The sequence below is a fragment of the Psammomys obesus genome, unplaced genomic scaffold (genome assembly GCF_907164565.1).
Source record: "Psammomys obesus unplaced genomic scaffold, mPsaObe1.curated_primary_1811, whole genome shotgun sequence".
Classification (NCBI taxonomy): Eukaryota; Metazoa; Chordata; class Mammalia; order Rodentia; family Muridae; genus Psammomys; species Psammomys obesus.
The window spans coordinates 3,931,696-3,951,859 of NW_026590405.1; the positions used below are offsets into that span (position 1 = coordinate 3,931,696).

Here is a 20,164-nt window from a genome sequence, read left to right on the forward strand (position 1 = left end):
TAGTTGGTCCTGGTGGGAGTAAGCAACTACTGGCACAGAATAGAGAAGTAGCGTGTTTTGCTTCTGTGCCCCCGACAGCTGCATAGCAGCCACATAGTGCGTCTGTGTCTGTTGCCGTCTACTGATCTTAGCCACAGAGATTTTGATACATTGTATCTAATAGGACAGTGAGGAGCCCAGATGTTCCCGCATGGTCCTTCATAGAGGCACACTTCCGGGCTTTTCTCCTGCGTCCTTTCTCTCGAGATTCTTACCTACTCATGTATTTCTGATTTTTATGGCTCCTGAGGGAAACTGGATCATTTGAGCTTAAACATAGCAAGATTGCCAGAGGGTGAGTCTGGCAAGATTGGCGTAATGGGCAGCCCAGAAAGCAGGGCTGGACTCTGGACACCTGCCAGACCCTGAGACTTAACTCCTGCAGGTGGTGACTCCCACGTGACAGCAGTGTCCACGCAGTCTGCCTAGTTTAGCCCCTCCCGTCAGCACTGCGTCATTAGCTTCTGGACTCCGTCTCAGCCAGAGCATGGCCAGAACTCATGACATTGCTGCTCTGACATCCCCCGTTCTTCTGAGGACATAGTAATTTCATATCATGTGATTTTTATTTTTCAACTGGCTGAAGACATAGCACATGCAGAGAATATTATTCTTCAGACAGTAACTGCCTGGCACGCACAGCCTACATAATGGCAATTAAACTGAGCTCCAGACTGACAAACAAGCTGTAAAGCTAAAAGGCAGAATTTCTGTGGAAGATCAGTTATAATAATTTTATATCTGAGTGTTTTACATATGTGACATTTTGTATAATAAACAATTAACTACCTGCTTTTGACATTTCAAAGTTAATGTGGGGAAAGTTATACAACAGACACCATGAGTATCACCTCCCCAAGTGAAGTGGCAAATGGCTATCGGCCTCCAGGTTCGTGAGGTCCTATTATTCCTCACTGCACATCCTGAACCTCTTTGCCACCGGCCGGCGGTTCATTGTCTTTGATAAACAAGATAATTGATATAAATGGAGGTGTTCTTCTCTAAAATGGTTTCGCAATTGCAGGTTTTTCAGGCTGGAGGTATAATTTTCCTTGTGTCCCATTACTGTTAATCTCTAAATGGATAGATTAGTTAATCTGCCTGCCTTCCAGGTGACACTGGGTGAGTCACCCCTCAACAAAGCGGACAAAACATTCCGTGAAACTAGGGCACAGGAAAAATGATGAACTGTCACACTGATGATCAAGAATATGTGGATTTTGAGCAGAAGGTTTAGAGCTGGGAATGCAAGAAATACAGCTTAGAGAAAAAGAAGAGATGCATCTTCTTCAGGAAGACTACAGAAGCACCGTGGTCAGCCAGCTCTACCACGTGGACACTGCATACACTGAGGAGATTCTGCAGAGCCATCACAGGCTGGCTTGCTGCTGCTCTGTTGGAATGGGCTAGGCATTGCCGAGCCTACTTTATGTCATGAATTAGTATTCAGCCTTCTCAGCCCTCTGCTTGGTGGCTTTCTTCATGAAATGTCAAAGATCCAGCCTGAAGAAGAGCCATGCAAGTTGTGTGTGTGTGTGTGTGTGTGTGTGTGTGTGTGTGTGTCTGTCTGTGCATATGCATGCATGCACATTCACACAAATGCATATGTGTGTGTGTGTGTGTGTGTGTGTGTGTGTGTGTGTGTGTGTGTATGCAAAGTGTAATAAGGAGGAATTATTAGGATAGCAAGTGGGTAAGAGTCTGGGAGCGAGTACAGCTGGACTGTCCACAACTCCCTTGGGGAATTTTGTACAACTTATCACTTAGAATCATGATGACTTGAAACATAATCAGCAACCTTTGGACTGCTGTGATCATTTTAAAATTTAGTTTAAAAACCAGTTTACACTCTGAGCAAGGAAGGTCGTGGTAAGATGAGAGGTCTTCCGGGCCAGTCCTCTGTGGCAGGGTTAGCACACCACCTTTCAGATCCAGCACACCAAGGGTGCTTTACTGTCCGGTTTAATGTCATCTCCTCACTGAACAGTGGGCTTCCTCCCGCCTCCTTCCACTTCTGAAAGGTTAGCCTTTCTTCAGAACAGTGCAGGTTTCCTGCAACATCTGTCAGCTTGGCAACGAGCACACCCCAAGGAAATGATGAACATTTGAAGACCATCTAAATACTTCAGGGACCTTTTCTTTTCTCTCCTCTCCCTCTCTGTTCCTCTCTTCTTCCTCCTGTCTTCTCCTAGGAAGAGTAGGACAGCCACCTGGCATTTTTCACTCACAGTGGTGCTGATAAATTATAAGGCGCCTTACAGCTGTGTGTGTGTTTTTAAATGAGTTTTGATTTATTCCTAGTGTTGTGATAGCCCTTGGAACCTGTCTGGAAGGCAACTGTGGGAAGAAGCCTTTGTTTAATGAAAGAGCCTGCTTGGCCCTGGACTGTTAGCACAAAGAGGCTTCTTTGCTCTAATGACTCAGATGATCCTGATCTGATTCAGTAGGTCAGAAATTGCTGTCCCCAGCAAATATCGACCAGAAGGAACTGCTTTCTCGGTTATTCTGAAACTGCCAGCTGCATATTACACTAGCAGGTGCTAATAGTTTTTTGCAGGTCAGTAGAATTGTTATTGGCTCTTCCTTCCTTTACTCGCATCCTTTTACAATCACAAGGTGGTTCATGAGCACACAAATCTTGTGCGACTCATGGATCTGAGATACCAGGCCCACCCCTCATTCTGTGGGGTAGACCTGGCCATTGGTGACTGGGGAAGGACCACAGCAAGGGCTCATTTTCCTGAAACTCAAAGTAAACCTCATCTGACCAAGTTGCTCGTGTCACAGGAGGTGGGGCGAAAAAGGAGTGGCTCTTCTTACCACACAATAGAAAACAGTCAGAGATGGTTAAATCGCTTCCTTAAGATTGCTTAGAAAATTGGACTCGCAGTCATGGTTAGTTTTGGGGTCTCTGCTTTCCAGCTTTTGCTTTTTTTAGTGACTGTCTCTAGAGCAGAAGATGGAGTGGAGAGATTGCCATTTCTTCCTCATGCCTGCAGTATGAAGACATGAGGTCAGGAGAGCTAAAATGCAGACCCCAGAGCTTCCTAAGGGATATGAAAGTATTCAGAATGTCATTTGAAAATGCTGTGTTTATTTTGTATGCTCCAGAGCACTAGCAGTAGGCTACTAAAGTAACTAAAGAGCAGTGAAAGGTAACTTTCATTCTAGTTGAGGAAAGCCTTTTTTTCCTGTAAATTTATAATAATAATAATAATAATAATAATAATAATAATAATAATAAAAGCCATAGCATCATCTTATTTCCTCTGTGTAGATTGACCTAGGCCCCCTGAAGGTCATGTGAACTGTGGTTTCATGATGGCATTTTTTTTTTTTTTGGAACTTTTAACACTTGACTTCGACAGCATGAGCCCAGCTGTCCCAGCGCATCCTAGGCTAGCCTGGAAACTGGGTGCCACATTTTCTCAGTGTCCCAGTGAAGCTCCTCACTGAGGGCACATGATCCTGATGGTGCCTGAGCTGAAAACTAAGAGGCTTAAGAGAACAGCTGTTCCCTTGGCCATGCCCTGGGAAGAGCATAGTGAAAGAGCCCTGTTTTGACCCTCCTGCTCAGAAGTTCTCCCAGCTTTACCCACATGTTTGTTCCTTCAGACAATGGTGCTCTCCTGAGATCCCTCTCTGCTAATTGGCCAAGGCCAACTGGGGGCCATGGCCTCCGAGACCCACTGTTACTGTCAGCCTTCTGTAGGCCTCAAGGGGCTGCACAGGAACCTGTTGTGGAGTTTGCACAGCATCCTCACAGATAGTCGGGACTTCTCTGTAACTTCAGGAGCCGGTGTGGTGTTTGCACACATTACTGCTGCTACAGCTTTAGTGAAAGCTTAAATTTGTAGTTGTTGATACTATTCAAACATTTAAGACTCAAGGGCTGTTTGTGATCTTAAAATTATTGAATTTAGAACCAGTTTCTGCCTCCAGCTTAAGGAAAAACTACCAGGTTATTAAAGGGTTAGTTAAAAATAATAATCACTTCCTAACAAGAGCATTAAACCTCTACACCTCTGGGGCTTTTCAGAGATGTTTACACGTTTGTGTTCTCTGGGCACAGTAAGAAGCTGCTCCCCATCCTCAGCAGGAATCTCTCCTCTCAGGTCCCAGAATGTTATGATCTGACAAGCTCTGTAATCTAGTATTGTGTATCTAGTATTCATTGGTTTCTGCATCTTTCAAGACATAAGGAAAAAATCCTGTAATAATAAAAATAAATATATAAAAAGTGAAAATAAAAATAATCCTGCCTTTCCTGTGCAGCTTCTCACATTCCTTCCAGAAGGTTTCCAGAATTTGCAAAAGCAGTCTCCGTGACTGTGCTGGGTATATTTTCAGGCTAGCAGTATGAATAACCTCTCAGGGCAGCGTCTGCTTCTCTAGCAGATTGTCACATTGCAGTGGCACAGCGATGCCTGAGTTTAGAGCTGGGGATGGCTGGCTGGCTGGCTTTTCATACAAGTGGACATGGCCTTGTCCAGGGTTTCAAGGCTGGCCTAGAGTGAGTCCCCCTCGGGCACACTGCAGTGGTCAGTGTTGCTAAACATCCCATGCTTGTTTCTTAAAGCCTTCTGCAAATTTATCCACCAACACCTCCATCACTTAAACCCCAGATTGCCAGACGGCACAAGAGAGTGAATGGTATTGCTGTTTAGCAGTGCATTTGCCTTCAAAGGCCCCAGTGTGAGGACAGAGTGAATTCAGTGGTCCCCGTCAGCTTTCATATCTCTGGCCCACTGTCCCAGCTCATCCTCATCAGCTCCTGGGATATATTTCTCTGAGTTCTCATCTTCCAGAAAGTGCCCGCTTACTCCGCAGTGTTCAGGGCTAGAACGTCAGAGTGGACAGGTTTGAGGGCTGGGAGCACAGTTGAAGAGTTGGAAAGCTACTGCCTCTCTTGTGCTGGCCAAGATGCAGCTCAGCATGATTGTGAGAGCACACTGTGGGAGTGTAGTGTGGACAGATGTTGTGATGTGGACGGTGCAGTGTGAAGATGGGAACTGGCAGGAGGAGTGATCAGCACGTGTTGATTGACGCTCGCCTACAAGTGGAAAACCAAGAAGAAAGCGGGGCAGAAGGCTGAGTAGGGGCCCAGGCAGTGCTGTCATCTCCTTCCTTCTGATGGTCTTCTGAAGGGACTGGGAGGTTGGTGGTTTTGCCTGGATCTTTCTGGGTTGTATTTGTGTTTGGGGAGAGTGGGGTTTTTCTCCCCTAGGAACCTGGAAGAAGCTTTGACACATGATCATATGCTACTTGTGATAGTGATTTCTCTTCCGATAGATAAAACCAGGAACCAGTGTATTCAGCGCCTGCTTTGAGAAATACATTTGTGCAGTGTTTTGATAGTTTTCAAGAAAGATGGCCTTGTTCTCTAATTAGCTATTGTTCGTTTACAGCTGTTATGCTGTTAAGAAAAAACAGCTGTGGATATTTTTTTCTTTAGAAGAATGGAATGTGGCAGAAAGTTGGGTTACAGTTGGCCTGGGAGCTTGTCTAATGGGCCCTGAGGTTATGAGCTCCTTCAGACCAAACAGCAGTGAGGCTGGGGAGATGGACAGGCAGGACCTTAAGCTACAGTAGCCTTGCTTAGGTCTTAAATCAGGAAATACTTTGTGTCTAAATCTTGGCTCTCTGCTTAGAAAACCTTCCAAGAAAAATCTATTGTGAGATATTAAGCTCCTATTTACTGAGTAAGTGGTGGGGCTATCAGGATGCAGTTTTGTGATCCAGCAGCCACAAAAACAGTCAAGAAAGCCCACCACAAGCCGCAGGACGTGAGGATAACGATCTGTTGTAAGCACCAAGGGTTGTTTCATTTGAAAAGAGCCTGCTTCAAGAAAGCTTTTCCCAGAGCTGGAGAGATGTCTCAGAGGTTAAGGGCACTGGCTGCTCTTCCAGAGGTCCTGAGTTTAATTCCCAGCACTCATAGCTTTGGGATCTGAGGTCTTCTGGTGTGCAGAAGTACATGCAGACAAAGCACCCATGTACATACAATACATAAATAAATATTTTTAAAAAAGTGTTTTCTTTCATGTCTGGAGACTAGCTCTGGAAACAGTCAAGTAAGAGGCTGCCATTCTGATCTTTAAATGTAGCTGTTCTGGGGTCCCTCAAGTCGTGTCCTAGTGAAGTAACTCTGCCTTTAAAAATGTATTGCTCCTGAATTAAATTTACTGGTATGCTGGGCGGTGATGTCACATGTCTTTAATCCCAGCACTCAGGAGGCAGAGGCAGGTAGATCTCTGAGTTTGAGGCCAGCCTGGTCTACAGAGCGAGCTCCAGGATAGCCAGGACTGCACAGAGAAACCCTGTTTTGAAAAACCTAAATAAATAAATAAGATTTAGTGGCAAGCTGTTGGTCACCCCTGAACTACGTAAGAGAGGGGAGATGTGAAATGTTTTCGGATGGCTTTTACTGCCACACCCATAGCCCAGGCCCTCTGCTCTCCATAAACCTGCAGAATGTATGCACTTTGTTAACATGCAACTTTTGCATTCAGAAGCAGCAAATTAAATTTATCTGAGCAGAATTGCTGTGTGCATGAAGGGGAAAAGTAATTTCTTCCCAAGCAGTTCCCCTGTCTCCTGCTCCTAGCACAGGCTGTTGTAATAGAAATGGGGCTGAGGATGGCAGCGGAAACCTAGGAAGAGACAGACGCAAGATGCTGGGTTCTGGCAGCATGGGTTTGTAAACAAAGTGGCACAAATTGGGACAGAAATTCCAGTGGGACCAAGCAAGAGACTGGAAGACTGGAAATATAGCACAAAGCCGAATCCTATCCAGATGGTGTTTTTAATAAATTTATCAGGTTCATATGAAAGACAGTAATGAACTTCTAAACAGAAAGTGGCCCAACCTAGGGAGAGCAGCTGTGCACTGTTCCTGTGTTGCATCTCGGTAGAGACGCTCTCCAGTTCTTAGCACAAAGACCCCAGAATGTATTTGATCCTATGTATTAAGCAGGCCAGGTAGGCAAGCTGAGGCTTGCATTTTTAGGAGAAGAATTAATAATCCAAGAATTTAGCCAGGCAGGACAGCCAGGGCTCTTACACAGAGAAACCCTGTATCAAAAAACAAACAAACAAAAAAAGACCCACTCCTGCAACGATCACAATAAAAGCAATTTCTAAATTTATTTTTTTTTAAAAAATCCAAGAATTTTCTGCTGAAATGGAGGAAGTAACCGCTAAATGTTGGTGTGGTCAGTGGTGACATTTGGGACAAACCTTTCCTGTCACAGCTTCTATAATCTGATCAGCTTGGGAGAGGAGAAAGGGTATGACCAAAATATATTGTATGAAAATTTTTTTAATAAATTTAAACCTATAAAAGTAATAACCTGAAGAAAAACAGATAAAAGACCTTTTATGACTTTTAAAGCCACGCTGTAGTCTGTATTCCTTCCTTCCTTCCGTTTTGTACTTCTAAGTGGTTTCGATAAGTACTTTGCCATTAGTGTCCAGACTTTTATACATGGGTCAGATTTTGACAAAACAAGCTATGAGGGCAGACGGGCCAAGTACGACCTACATAGCAGCTCTCCTGCCATGGTCACTGGCCCCTTCTCTCTAGGTCGGGATCCAGAGATTGACCATGCCTTACTTTCCTAAGGAAACTTCCCCCAAGAAGGTGGTGCTCTTCTACTTTTCTGTGACTTAAGATCTGTGTGGCTTTGGATAGGAGCTTGGTTAATGAGGTCAAGTAATAAGCCTCACAGAGCAACAACAACAACAACAACAACAACAAAGCAGCAACAGTTCCTGCCCTGGGGAAGCTCAGTACACCTCTCATTGTCAGTCCAGCCAGAGTCACGTACCAGCGTGGCTATTAAGGATTGGGACAAGCTGAAGTGATTATTATTTCCACACTGTAGCGGTTCACAGAAGGCCATCACCGATGGGTTCTGGACCCAGATGCTGTCCTCTCCATTCTTTTTCCTGCCGTCATTTGCTCTTTGCGTTGATTGAGACCAAAAAGTAGGAGTGAGATTAAGAGAGGTGGTAATGTTTTGATGCTGTGCTCTAAGAAGCAGGAGGTGGGGTTGGCCACCAAGGAGCCGTTAGTGTTCTAAGAAGACGCGTGGGCATGAGTAGAAGACACTAAGGCCATGGTTGTGTGTGCCCATGCTGTGTGCCCATGTGTCCTGTGCTTGGCTTCTTCTACAAGCCTAACTGTGAATGTCTGTCCTGGCCTAGCTCCCAGTGAGCACAGGCTCATGCCAGCTGTGGCCTGTGATAGTCCCTGATATCCATGCGTGATCATGTCCCATCATCCAGGGACAAAATGTTGAGGCAACAAAGTACAGTGTAGATGGAAACTAATGCACTCCGTAATCAGCAAAGACAGCTAGGAATACTGAGTTGTCTCCCAAGGTTGTGAGCATTTAAGTGATTGGGTGTGTGTGTGTGTGTCAGACTCACCATCTTTCTCATTTTTATAAAATATGTGAAAACATTTAAATATTCCTGTGTAGAAAACCCACAAGAACTATGCGTGTAGGGTTTAGAGAGCAGAAGCATGGGCTCATTGGTCAGGAAACAGAACATTACCAAACCTCTGAAAAACCTCCTTTAATAACCCAATTAACAGAAGGAATGGAGGAAATAATAGAGAGAAGAGCTTAGTGAAGCTGAAAACAAAGAACAAAGTTGAAGTGCTGGTTCAAGAAAACCCTACATGTACAGGAACTGATGAAAACTGAATGTGTAATAGGAAAACAGAAAAATAGGCAGTTCACAGGAGAAAGACTGAGGGTCATTTTATAGGGCAACGGGAAAATAAAGTTCATTTGGCAAAGGCGAGAAACAAAAGCTACACCGATGGACCAATCACTCCTGCTCGTTCATTCAACTTTCCAAGAGTTGCTGAGGAAATGGAACAGTGAGTGGAGAGTGTAAACTTCACAATTCGCTTGCTAACTGTTTGGTCAGATCTATGGAAGTTGAAGGTTGTATATCTATAGCACCATATTCCACCATACCCATGAGTGTAATTCTGTTTCCACACATTTTTATATATGACTGTACATGTATGTGTACACATTGACATATTCCTTTAAAAGAAAAAGCCTCTTATTCAGTAACTTAAAAGACACTTTTAGATTGTCATCTACCGTTACGAAGAAATGTCCCTATGCAGATTACATTTTGTAATATCCATAGATTATAGTATTTTATAGACTTTAAGCAAGTGACCAAATATACCTGCCCATGAAATGTTTTACTCCTGACTTAATGTCTGTGGCAGATGTAACACTCAGTGTTGGCTCTTGAGCACCTGTCTTTTACACAGGACTGGATGGCTTTCTGCCCTCCTTTAACCTCAAGTTCAGTAAGGTCATGTAACTTGCACTGGCCAATGGGCTGTGAGTAGAGGGTTATGTTACCTTTGGGAAAACATTTTAAGACTGAAACTGTTGTTCTGGGACCTTGAGGGACATGATCCGCAGAGCCACCTGGCTGGATTGGGTAGAACTTGGGTGGGGATGATGTGTGCAGCACTGTGTCCCTGAGGACCAGGGCTCTGTGTTCCTGCCAGGCTCCTTCAGTGTCTGAGCCCTGCTCCCAGTGCTCTGCATCCTGAAATCACAGAAGACTCCCCTCTCCCAGGAAACAAAGGGGCACCAGTGTCTACCGTACCCTTTAAGGAGACCATTCACCTAGGGAGTCCTAGGGAAGCTGGGCGCGGTGGCACACGCCTGTAATCCCAGTACTCGGGGAGGCAGAGGCACTCGGATCTTGGTGAGTTTGAGGCCAGCCTGGTCTACAAAGTAAGTCCAGGACATCCAGGGCTATACAGAGAAACCCTGTCTTGGGGGAGGCAGGCAGGGAAGGAAGAGTCCTATGGAGCTTTTCCCTGAGCCCTCTTTGTGCAAGGACACTGTCCTTACTGAGAATTGCAAAAGCGTTTTTACTGTGGAGTCAAGGGATTCATCACCCACTTCCTCCCTGCATTCCTTATTGGTGGTGGTCTTCCTTCTCTGTGGAGAGCAAAGCAACTAAGCTGACAATAACCAGCACAGGCTTGTCCAACTTTGAAAATACAGTCATTGTTTAGAAGATGACATAAAGGTGTTTGCTTGTACCACTGTAAAGTTAGACTGTTCTGGACTGCACAATGGTGGTGCTATTACTCACCATCTTTTCTGAGTGGACAACGTAGAGTTTGGTGAAGTGACGTAAGTGTTTAAAGATTGTAGATTGTGATCAAAATTTTGAATACACAGCCGAGAACTTCCCACATCCTTGACTTTCCTCATCCATATCTTAGTGCTTTGAGAACCTCCGTCATGTTGAACAGCTGTTGTTTTGTTGGAGCCCTTGACTTCTATCAGTGAGCAGGTTGATATGGACTTAACGTCTAGAGGGAGACTCAGAACCACAGTGCTGCTTTGTCAAGGTCCCCTGTGTGGCCACACAGCAAACAGTAGACGCACTGGAGCAGTTGGCTGGAGCCAACAGTGTGTCTGAAAAGGAACTGATACCAATGTCCTGGGCCCCTTTCCTGCTCTACAGAGTCTAAGTTGCTGGATGGATAAGTTTTCCAGCAACATGTATGAAGCTGTCACTCACTGGTCCCTCCTGGTTGCTGGCCAGGGCACAGCGTAGTGATAGAACACCTTCAGAGAGTGCGCAAGGCCCCAGTTCAACCCCCAGACACACATGAAAACTCTATCTGAAGCCCTGAATAGTTCCTCGCTGAGTTACGTTTTACGGTGTAGTTCTGCATTGTGTTACCGTGTTTTATGGTGAATACTTGAGAATGAATCGCTACATATGGTTTGGATATTCCAGCCCGAAGTTCAGCTTTTGTTTGTCTAATTATTTGGCATGGAAACTCTTATCTGAAGATAATGGCGATGTTCAAGTTTCCCTTTTATTGTTGATTTGAGATGCTAATTAATTAATTTTGTTCTGAGCATGCTACAGGGATATATTTGGCTCCTCTTATCCTAATGCTAGATCTTGTGCTTTGCGTTTACAGTTCCCGTGGAGAATGTTGCAACGATTGCCGATTGTGCCAGTGTGATTGAAGGAGTCAGTCGGAGCCGAAATGCCTTGCTGAATGGGGACACTAAGAATTATGACTGGGACTCTGGCTACACGTGTCACCAGCTGGGGAGTGGTGCGATTGTGGTTCAGCTGTCACAACCATACATGATTGGGTCAATACGGTAAGATTTCTTTGCATTTGTTAGTTCAAAAAATGAAAATACACATGATCACTGCTGGCTTCAGAGAAGAAACTCTCCTATGTATAAACCCTAGAGGCTGGGCAGGAGGGCCAGCTGTCCGTATGGAGTTTTAGTGGGGAGCTACATTAAAATTAGACTTGAAGTCGGTGTTGGGGGAGAGGACTGAATAAGAGGACTCTCTCTTAACTATCTGCAGCCTTAAACAGGTGATGTTGAGAGGCAGTGTCGATAAAAAGCTATTTTCAGCTTCAGTAAACAACTTTGTATATGAACCAAAGAAACCCAAATGTGAAGCCTAGTTCTAGATAACCTTTAAAGTGGCCTTGAGTTTCTTCTTGACCCATTTTGTTTTAAGAAATGAACTTTAACTTTGGTTGACTTGTAGGATTTTATTAGTTTTCAAGTCTGAAACTGATGAACCCCCCTTGCGAAAGTTGGTTCTCAAGGTCATTGGGTCTCAAGTAGATACTTTTTGGTTTTCTTGAGGCAGGGGTTTTCTGTGTAGCCTGTGGCTGTCCTCGACTCACTTTGTAGACCGGTCTGGCCTCAAACTCACAGTGATCTGCCCACTTCTGCCTCCTGAGAGCTGGGATTACAGACGTGGGCTACCACGCCTGGCTGATACTATTTCTTTTCATTTGTCTGCTTTCCGCTCTCCTTCCATCTTCTCCCTCCCCATCCTCTTCCCTTCTCACCTCCCCTCCATTCTCTTCCCCTCCTGCCCTTCCCCTTTTCTCTTCTCCTTTTCTTTCTCATTCTCTCCTTCCATCCTCTCCCTTTCTACCTTCTCCACCCTCTCCCCTTCCATCCTGTTTCCCTCTCATCCTGTTCACTCCTCTCCTATACCCTCCTCTCATCTCCCATCCTTTACTATCCCTTCCCCTCTGTCCTCTTCTCCCTTGGTCCTAAGAAGGCCTTTGAAGGGCTCATATTGGGAACTAAGTGTCTGCCTCAGTCTGTAGAGGTGCTGGCACGTCGTGATTGACTGCCCCTCACAGAGTTCTTCTACACTCGGCTCGCTCTTCCCTGCTCTCTTCGTAGACAGTCTATAGGAAGAACGAACCAGCACAGGACAGCAGAGGTAGGCACACGCCTGTTGGTGCTCAGGACAACAACCACAGCTTAATGCTGCTCTGTGATTCCTACTTGTGTCGATGAGTTGGCGCAGGACATCTTGCATTGAGACGATTAGATTTCTTCACTTCAGCTAACCCCATTTCATCAAGAGTCACATCATAGGCCAAGTATCATAGGAGCTGAAATGGGGGGAGGGATGTCAGCACTAGGGGCCAGATGAACTCATCAGCCGTACTCTTACCATTTTCTGGGCTGTGTGCACTCACTGTGCGCTCTTGCTGTCTACACAGTAGGCATTCTAGGACTCTGTCATGGATGATGTAAACTGTGCCTGTGTCTCCCAATAGAGTTTGTCCCTCCTCACAAATGTGCTAACAGTTGTCCTTCTCTTGTCTTCTGGTGCCATCTCCCCTACAATTTCTTGAAGATTACCAGTCGTGTCTCTGAGATTACATCTGCAATTTCTTGTAGCGGGCTGGGAGTGTAACTCATCTGAGCCAGAAGAGTTGAAATCATTTAAATTGACTAGACACTCTTTTTGCTCCACCTATTTGGGACTTCAATTTTCTCTTTATTATGTTTGTTCTGCCATTTCTAATTTGAAGACCAGTCTTCTTACCAATGAAGATGGAAGCAAACAGGCAACTTAGTACCTCTGTCTACTCTCCTCTAATGGCTTCTGCATCCCCGGTCACTTACCTAGCAGTGGGTACCCTTCCCTTCCTTCCACCCTACCCCTGCCTGTCTGTGTCCTTGTGTGTCTCAACCCACGCCAGCTAAAATGAAATTCCATTGTCTTTCCCCTTCCTGTCTCAGTCACCTTACCTCAATATTGCCCAATATTCATCGTCAGTTCAGTGGTTCCACACACTTTTGGAGCAAGCCAAAATCACAAGGCCCTTCCGAAATTTGCTTCTTATCTCCTCCTCAATGGCCAGAGGTTCTGGTAGTGCTGCCTCCTGAGAACTCCCAGAGTTCTCCCTTCTCCACTGTCCCACTGAGGGACACTTTCACAGTGTCGCCCTCTGCCTGATCTCCATTTGACCCTGTCTTCCCCACCACACCATTCCCAACTCCATTTCCCCACAGCAGGTGTTGTAAGGCCAGAGGAAAGGGAAAGTACTGTTAGTGACCTCTGTTCCCGCCTGACCTCCTGTGTCTCGTCCTCCTCAGCCACCCAACTGCTGTTTCAGTGCTTCTGTGGGTGCTGTGCTCCTTTATACTTCATGCCTCTGAGTCTTGGATCAGACTGATCTCATCACTTAAAATCTTCCTCCCTTTGTACTCTGTCTTTGCTATTCCAGTATTCCAGTGGGAATACTGGCCCAACCTCCCATATCCTCTGTGCTTACTGAGAAATACCCTCCATCTTGCTTATGATTTCTTTTGATATGATAAAACACCAATGACTGAAAGCAACTTGGGGGGTAAAAGGATTTTTTCCAGCTTACAACTCTTGGGTCACACTTCATCACTGAGGGAAGTCTGCGCAAAAAGTCAATTCAGGAACTGAAGAAAAGGCCATGGAAGAATGCTGCATACTAGCTTGCTCCTAATGGCTTGCTCAGCATGATTTCTTACACAGCTCTCACCTGCCCAAGGGTAGCACTGCCCACAATGGGCTGGGCCCTCAATGGGCTCTCCCACATCAATCGGTAATTAAGAAAATGCCCCAATGGCATACCCCCAGGCAAGTCTTATGGAGGCATTTTCTCGAATAAGATTTCCTCTAGGTTTGTATTATCTTGCCAAAGCCAACTGGTATACCTCCATCAAACACTTATACCTGTTGCAGAGCTCCTGTCATTTCTGTTAGTTGTTTTCCTGTTGATTCCCCCAGTCTTGCTTGCTGCATGAGGCCTGAGACAGCTCAGAATAAGTCTTTCTTGTGCCAGGTTGAGTATGCCCTGAGGAAGTCTTTGAGGACAGAGAGGATTATGGCAGGTTTAAGAGGAAATTTACAATTTTAGATCAAGCAGATCCCTATGAGATGGTTGCCAGGGTGACAGCTCAACAAGCAAGGACTGGTCCTAGGGCGCAGCCACCCTGGCCTCCAGCGTTTTCAAAAATTTGAATTCTGTCTCTGTGTCAAGAAGAGTGTGTTACTGGGCTCCAGGCAGACAGACTGGGCCCACCTGGTTTTATCTAAGTGTGGGATGAAAATGGTTACTCCAAACAATTTCTTTTTTCCTGACTCAGACTAGACACGATGAGCAGGCATACAACCAGAGGCAAAATTGTCTATCTCAGCACAGTGTGGCGCCTCTAACTTCCTGAAGCCTTGCTATTGTTTCTGCAGTGAGAAAATCCATTCAGCCGGAGTGCTGTGTAACTAGCCAGGCATTCAGAGAGACACGTCTCGGTGAAGCTAACATTATGTTGTCAGGAACTGCACTTGCCTCTTCTGTGACATTATTAAGAAGAAAGGGAGGGGGGTTTCCTGGCCACCAATGCCCGTGGACAATGCTGGGTATCTCAGCAGACTGCAGTTACAGGAGAAGCTGTTTCCAGATAGACATTTCTTGATAGGAAACTAGATCAGTGGCACCTTTTCCTGGGAGTGGGTAATTGACCAGCAACGGGCTGATTAGTCCGTAGCATTTGACCCACATCTTCTATTGCTCATGATGACCAAGTTGTTTTCCTAGTCACTGTATCCGTAGCCACCCAGTGATTTGGAATCCACACCTACTCGGCAAATGTTACAGGGCTGAGATTCTTTCTCCACAGACAAATTGTTGCAGAGCTGGGAACCTGGAAACCTACCTCCCCTGTCATATAAGCTTTGAAAATACGGGTTTCTTTATAGTTGTTGACTATCAGGCAAGGGTCTCAATTGTTGATGTTCTTAATTCCTCATATGGTTTGTAGGGAGCTGGGGATGAGATCTTTCATTGCCTCCCGAGAGCTTGCCATGTGGCTAGGCAGGCAAGCAGAGCCAGGTTTCCGGCAGAGAGAGTACCTGTGCTCCAGAGTCAGCAGAGCCCAGTCCTGCAAATGTTTCTGGCATGGGTAAGAACCCTGTGCTCTCCTGGGGAGGGTAGCTGGAAAGATGCTCTCTGACCGCCCTGTCCCTTCATTTTCTTCATTATTCAGAAAATGGCTTAGCTTTTTTCTGTGTATCAAATACTGTGGTCGATGCTGAGGATACAGCATTGAGTAAAGAAGCCAAGCACTGGCATGCTTTTAGAGCTGGCATTCAGGGCAGAGACACAAGCAGGAAATAAGCATGGAAGTGTGCTACAAGGAAATCAGAAGGCTGTGAGGAAAAGGAGGAAACAGAGAAGGCAGGGAGTGAGTTAGGTCTTAGACTGGGTGGTCAGAGAACTTTCACTGAGAAGGGGACACGTAAAAAGAGCGGTAAAAGCAGGCATCCCTGGAGATCCAAGGAGAGTGCCAAGGACTGGAGGAGGGAGAGAGAACAGGAGACAAGGCCTGGGAGATTTGGGGGTGACAGCCAGGAGGAGATTTGTTGCTGTCTTTCTACACTCAGCACCAATGCCTGCCCAGACCACTTCCTTCCTATGGCATTCCCATTCCAGGCTTCATGAACGTCATTGTGAGAGAGGAAAAGGAGATGCGAGCCCCAAAAACAAGGCCCTGGAGGTACCTTCCCTGCCTCCATTCTTCAGCTGCTGGGAGAGCCAGCTTCCAGCCATTACCTTTGGCAGGGCACGCCCCCAGGGCAGTGTGCCTGGAAACAAAGCAGCTGGTCCCTGTTGCTAGGCTTTCATGCACTGCAGAATTTACTCACTTTTAGGAGGAGCGAGAAACTACCTGGAATGTGCCTTAGAAGCAGTTAATTGAGTAGTAATTATATCATTTTCATGCCATTTTAAAAACATTAAAGTTTAAATAACAGGAAATCTTTAGAGGCCTGACCACATTAAAAAAAAAAAAAAAAAAAAAAAAAAAAAAAAACAGGCTAGAGCCATAATAACTAACCAAATCTGTTGTGTCTTAGTTTATAGTCCCTCTGTCACATTAGTTTAGACTGATTATCTTTCTACCTGCTGGTGGAGACATCCTTTAAGTGTCCTCAGGTCTAGGAGGGGAATCAAGTGTGTTACGCAGTGAGCTTGCTGAGCGTCCACCTGCCTTTCCAGCTAAGAGACGACAGGCTTTACTGAAACCTTAATTGTAAGATAATCAGCCAAACTAACAATTTTTATATTAGCTTAGAAAGAACAGTTTCGTAATTGATACATGCAATAGTGTATGTAAAATGCCTATGATGCTTTAAATAACAAACTTTAAGTAAATAGGGTACCTAAGGAGCTCCATTGTCAATAGATGGAGCTAAGTAAACGCAGATTAAGGAGTTAATGACACAGAACACTTTGATTCCTCGATTGGAATGTGCGCATGTGTACATACGTGGTAAGGTTTAAGAATGAACAGGCTAGCCAGGAGCATATTCTTCATGGCTGTTCATCATCTCTTTAGTCTGTGATGGGGCTCTTCTTCTTCTTCTTCTTTTTTTTTTTTTAATAGGGGAAAATACCTATAAGTCTGTCCCCTATGCAGGATAATCTGGCACAGAAAGACTGAAGGACAAATCGGTTTGTGTCCTACAATTATTACACATAGGTAAAAAAATAACAGCAAAGGGGAAAGGAAATGTAAAAAGAAAGGACTCACACAAGTGGCTATGTCCTTTTCTCTGAGCCTGTTTTTCTTTTTCTCTGAACAGTTAGGTCCACACTGGGTCAACTGCCCTTTCATTACTGAAGAGTTCTGCCAACTGTAGGTTACCTATGCAGGCTGTAAGTACCAAGAACCCCCTTTGGCTGCTATTTTTTCCTCCTTTTCGCTGCCAAAGTATTCCTCATCCTTTTCTGTCCCAAGAGAGAGGCACAAAAAAGAAAAAGAACTGGAGGCCCTTTCATTTTGTCTTCTACTTAATAGCTCTAAATAAAGGTTTATGCGATAAGGGTGGGGAGAGGAATTGAAATTTATGGTTCAAATAATAGTTTATAGTTCAGATATTTTCTGTGTGTGGGGGATACTGTTTTGTGGAGGATCACAGAAAATCTCAAATTGAAGCTAGTGACGTTTTTATATAATTGTGATGGACTTGGTCTCTAGCAGATTCCAAGTGTCTGCCGTGTGCACTGAGCACTCTGTAAACACTCATCGACTGCCCTGACAACACTCTTGTATTAGTGCAGCTAAAGGGAGTTCTATCTATCACCTAAATTGAACATCATATTTGCTCAGTGTGGCTGATCTAAGCGTGTGTGAGGAAACTGCTAAAGACCTGGCCCGGCAGATGAGTGAGAAGGGGCTCAGGAGGCAGGCACCCGCATCAGCACCTGGAAGGCCGCCGGCCGCCTGCCGCCTGCTGTCTCGTCCCCCTCTGCTTCCATTTCATCCTGTCTGAGCGCTGCTGGGGCAGCTGCACATCTATTTAAATTAAGACAGCCTTCTTTGCAACCTCGAGAGCTAGAAATTTCCTTTTATAGTCTGAAGAATACAGAAAGCATCTAAATATATGACTCCTCTGCTTTGGATTAAGATTGCCTATAAGTCTAGTTGAAATTGGAAAGATATTTTACAAAATTTGCTTCATATCAGTCATGCTGAGCACTGTCTGTCACAGCCCCGAACTGAGAAATCCTTCCTTGTCCCGCTGGTCTATGATTTATTTACTAAGTGTTGTTTCTCCCTGAGCCCATCTGCATCATGCTAACGTCTCCCACAGACCTCGGCACTCTGACTTCCAGAACAATCATACAGTAAAGAATTATATCTGTGGCTCCCAGCAGATGCTGGAGTCTGAGCTGTGTGAACATATAAAGGCCAGGAACCCTGGAGCCTGGCAGCAGATAGTATAGTACATAGTAAATGAGCCGCCATCTTCCCTGGTAGAGAGATTTCAAGATGAAATGAATGACTTTGGCAACTAAGTTGCATGTGAAAAATACAAGAGGGAGGGGTGCTAGAATTCAGATGTTCTTTGGAAATGCAAGAAAGGTTAAATGCCAAAAAGGGAAAAAAGTGTTTATGTGTGTGATTTACCTCACATGTCAGCCATTTGTCTCTCTCGAGTCACTGGGGAACGTAACAGCCAGTCATCACATACACAGCTAGATAATGTGAAGAGCCTTCTAGTTGTCAAAGATTAGCCCATCAAGAAGACGTTTTCACAGCAGATTTAACCCCATTTGACCTAATACTCCATGCACAAGCACACGCTTTGTTAATTATCTAGAGTTTCTGGTTATGATTCCTCAAAAGCACCCCTCAGTCATTCGCTTGTTATAGAGGATTGAGTGGGCACATTCTGGGGTTCTGGGAAAGCCACTGTATCCTGGTCTAGCTGATGGCCACTGCTGCTCCTGAGTAGGCCACACTGTGTCCTAGAAATGTGGTTGCTCTTGGGAGGGCTGATGGAAGGACTTTGATAAAACAGATGGAACTTCTAGAGATTGAGTAGATGAGTCTGCTTCTATGTATCTTTTGAGTATTGAGTATTCAGAGCTGTTCTGGGAGTCATGAAGAGTCATAGTTACTTATGCTCAACCCTAAAAGCAATCCAACATAGTCAGTCTGTCTTTGGAAGTCTTCACATTTCTCAGGTACCTTTATTTTCCTCTGGGCACTCAACTTTTTGGTGTCTCTTAGTAGCTCTTGGTATCATGGTGTGCAGTCACAAGCCCTCCCCTGCCCCTGCTGTTTTGTTTGTATGTTTTAAGCTTAACCCCCTGTAAAAACATAGTCACAGAGGCACTTGACAAAAGCATTCTCATAAATAGGTAAGAAGTGAACCACTGAGACCAAGAATGTCTGAGTCCTACATCTGCTGCTCTGGCCTGGCCCCTCTGCCTGCATTCCACACCCTTCTGCTGAGTAGCTGTGGCTAGGAAGGCTGCCTTGTGCCTCAGCAACTCCTTTCATCTGCCCCCAAGGACACTTGGGGCTGCACTCCTGCTGAGGAGTCTTTTTTTCCTGCTGTCCTGCCTCTCAGTGATGTATCAGATTCAATATAAGAGGGATCAGTTACTAGATAAATGCGCACTATGCTTTTCCTTCAGTCAGGATCTTCTTTCCTTGCTGCCCTTGAGTCCTAATGGGAAGGCTTGTCTTTCTCCCTTCTGAAACCACGTTCTTCAGTGATGACATTGCCAATCTTGGGTCATGATTCTTTTCCTGTAACCCAGCACCACTAAGGATGGCCTCGGTTTCTTCAGCTTGTTGTTCAGGAGTGGCTGATATTTCTCTTGCTTGCTATGCCTCTTAGTAGTTCTTTTTCTTTATGTTTAATGTGTTTGGGAGTTTTACCTGCATACATGTCTATGTACCATGTGTGGGCCTGATGCCTGCAGAGCCCAGAAGAGGGTTTTGGATGCTCTGGAACTTGAGTTACAGCTGCTATGAGCCACCATGTGGGTGCTGGGAATTGAACCCAGGCCCATCTGGAAGAGCAGGTGACTCTCTTAACTGCTGAGCCATCCTACCCCTTCTCCCTCCAGTAGTTCCTGGGTGCAAGCTGTGCTCACTATCATTTGGGAGGTGAAGACACCTGCTGCTGGGCTCCTTGTTCTTGTCAGTGTATGCAGGATGAGGGAGCTGTGCTGAGACTCACTCTGCAGGCTCCAGTTTCTTGTACTGCATACAGCCTCCTCAGCTCTAAAAAGAAAAAAGGGAAGACCCCTACCTTTGTTTTCTAAGGCTGTAAGTTATAGATATTCAGTCAAATGTCACAACTAGGACAGCATTTATATTAATTGCTAGCATTCAGTTACTCCAAAGGAGCTTATATTTGAATTTGAATTTTGTTTGGCTTCAAATAACAGGGAAAAAAGGTTTAAATTCTTTTTCTATTTGTTTGTTTGTTT

The 20,164-nt window shown here is 45.1% G+C and overlaps 1 protein-coding gene across 1 annotated transcript in view; it reads left to right on the forward strand.

Annotated features, from left to right (window-relative positions):
* The window catches only part of Btbd9 (BTB domain containing 9), a 340,575-nt gene that overhangs the window by 245,681 nt on the left and 74,730 nt on the right, over positions 1–20,164 (forward strand). Inside the window, exon 8 of the mRNA XM_055607113.1 lies at positions 11,036–11,225. Coding sequence (XP_055463088.1) covers positions 11,036–11,225 — 190 coding nt within the window. The remainder of the gene's footprint in view (positions 1–11,035; positions 11,226–20,164) is intronic.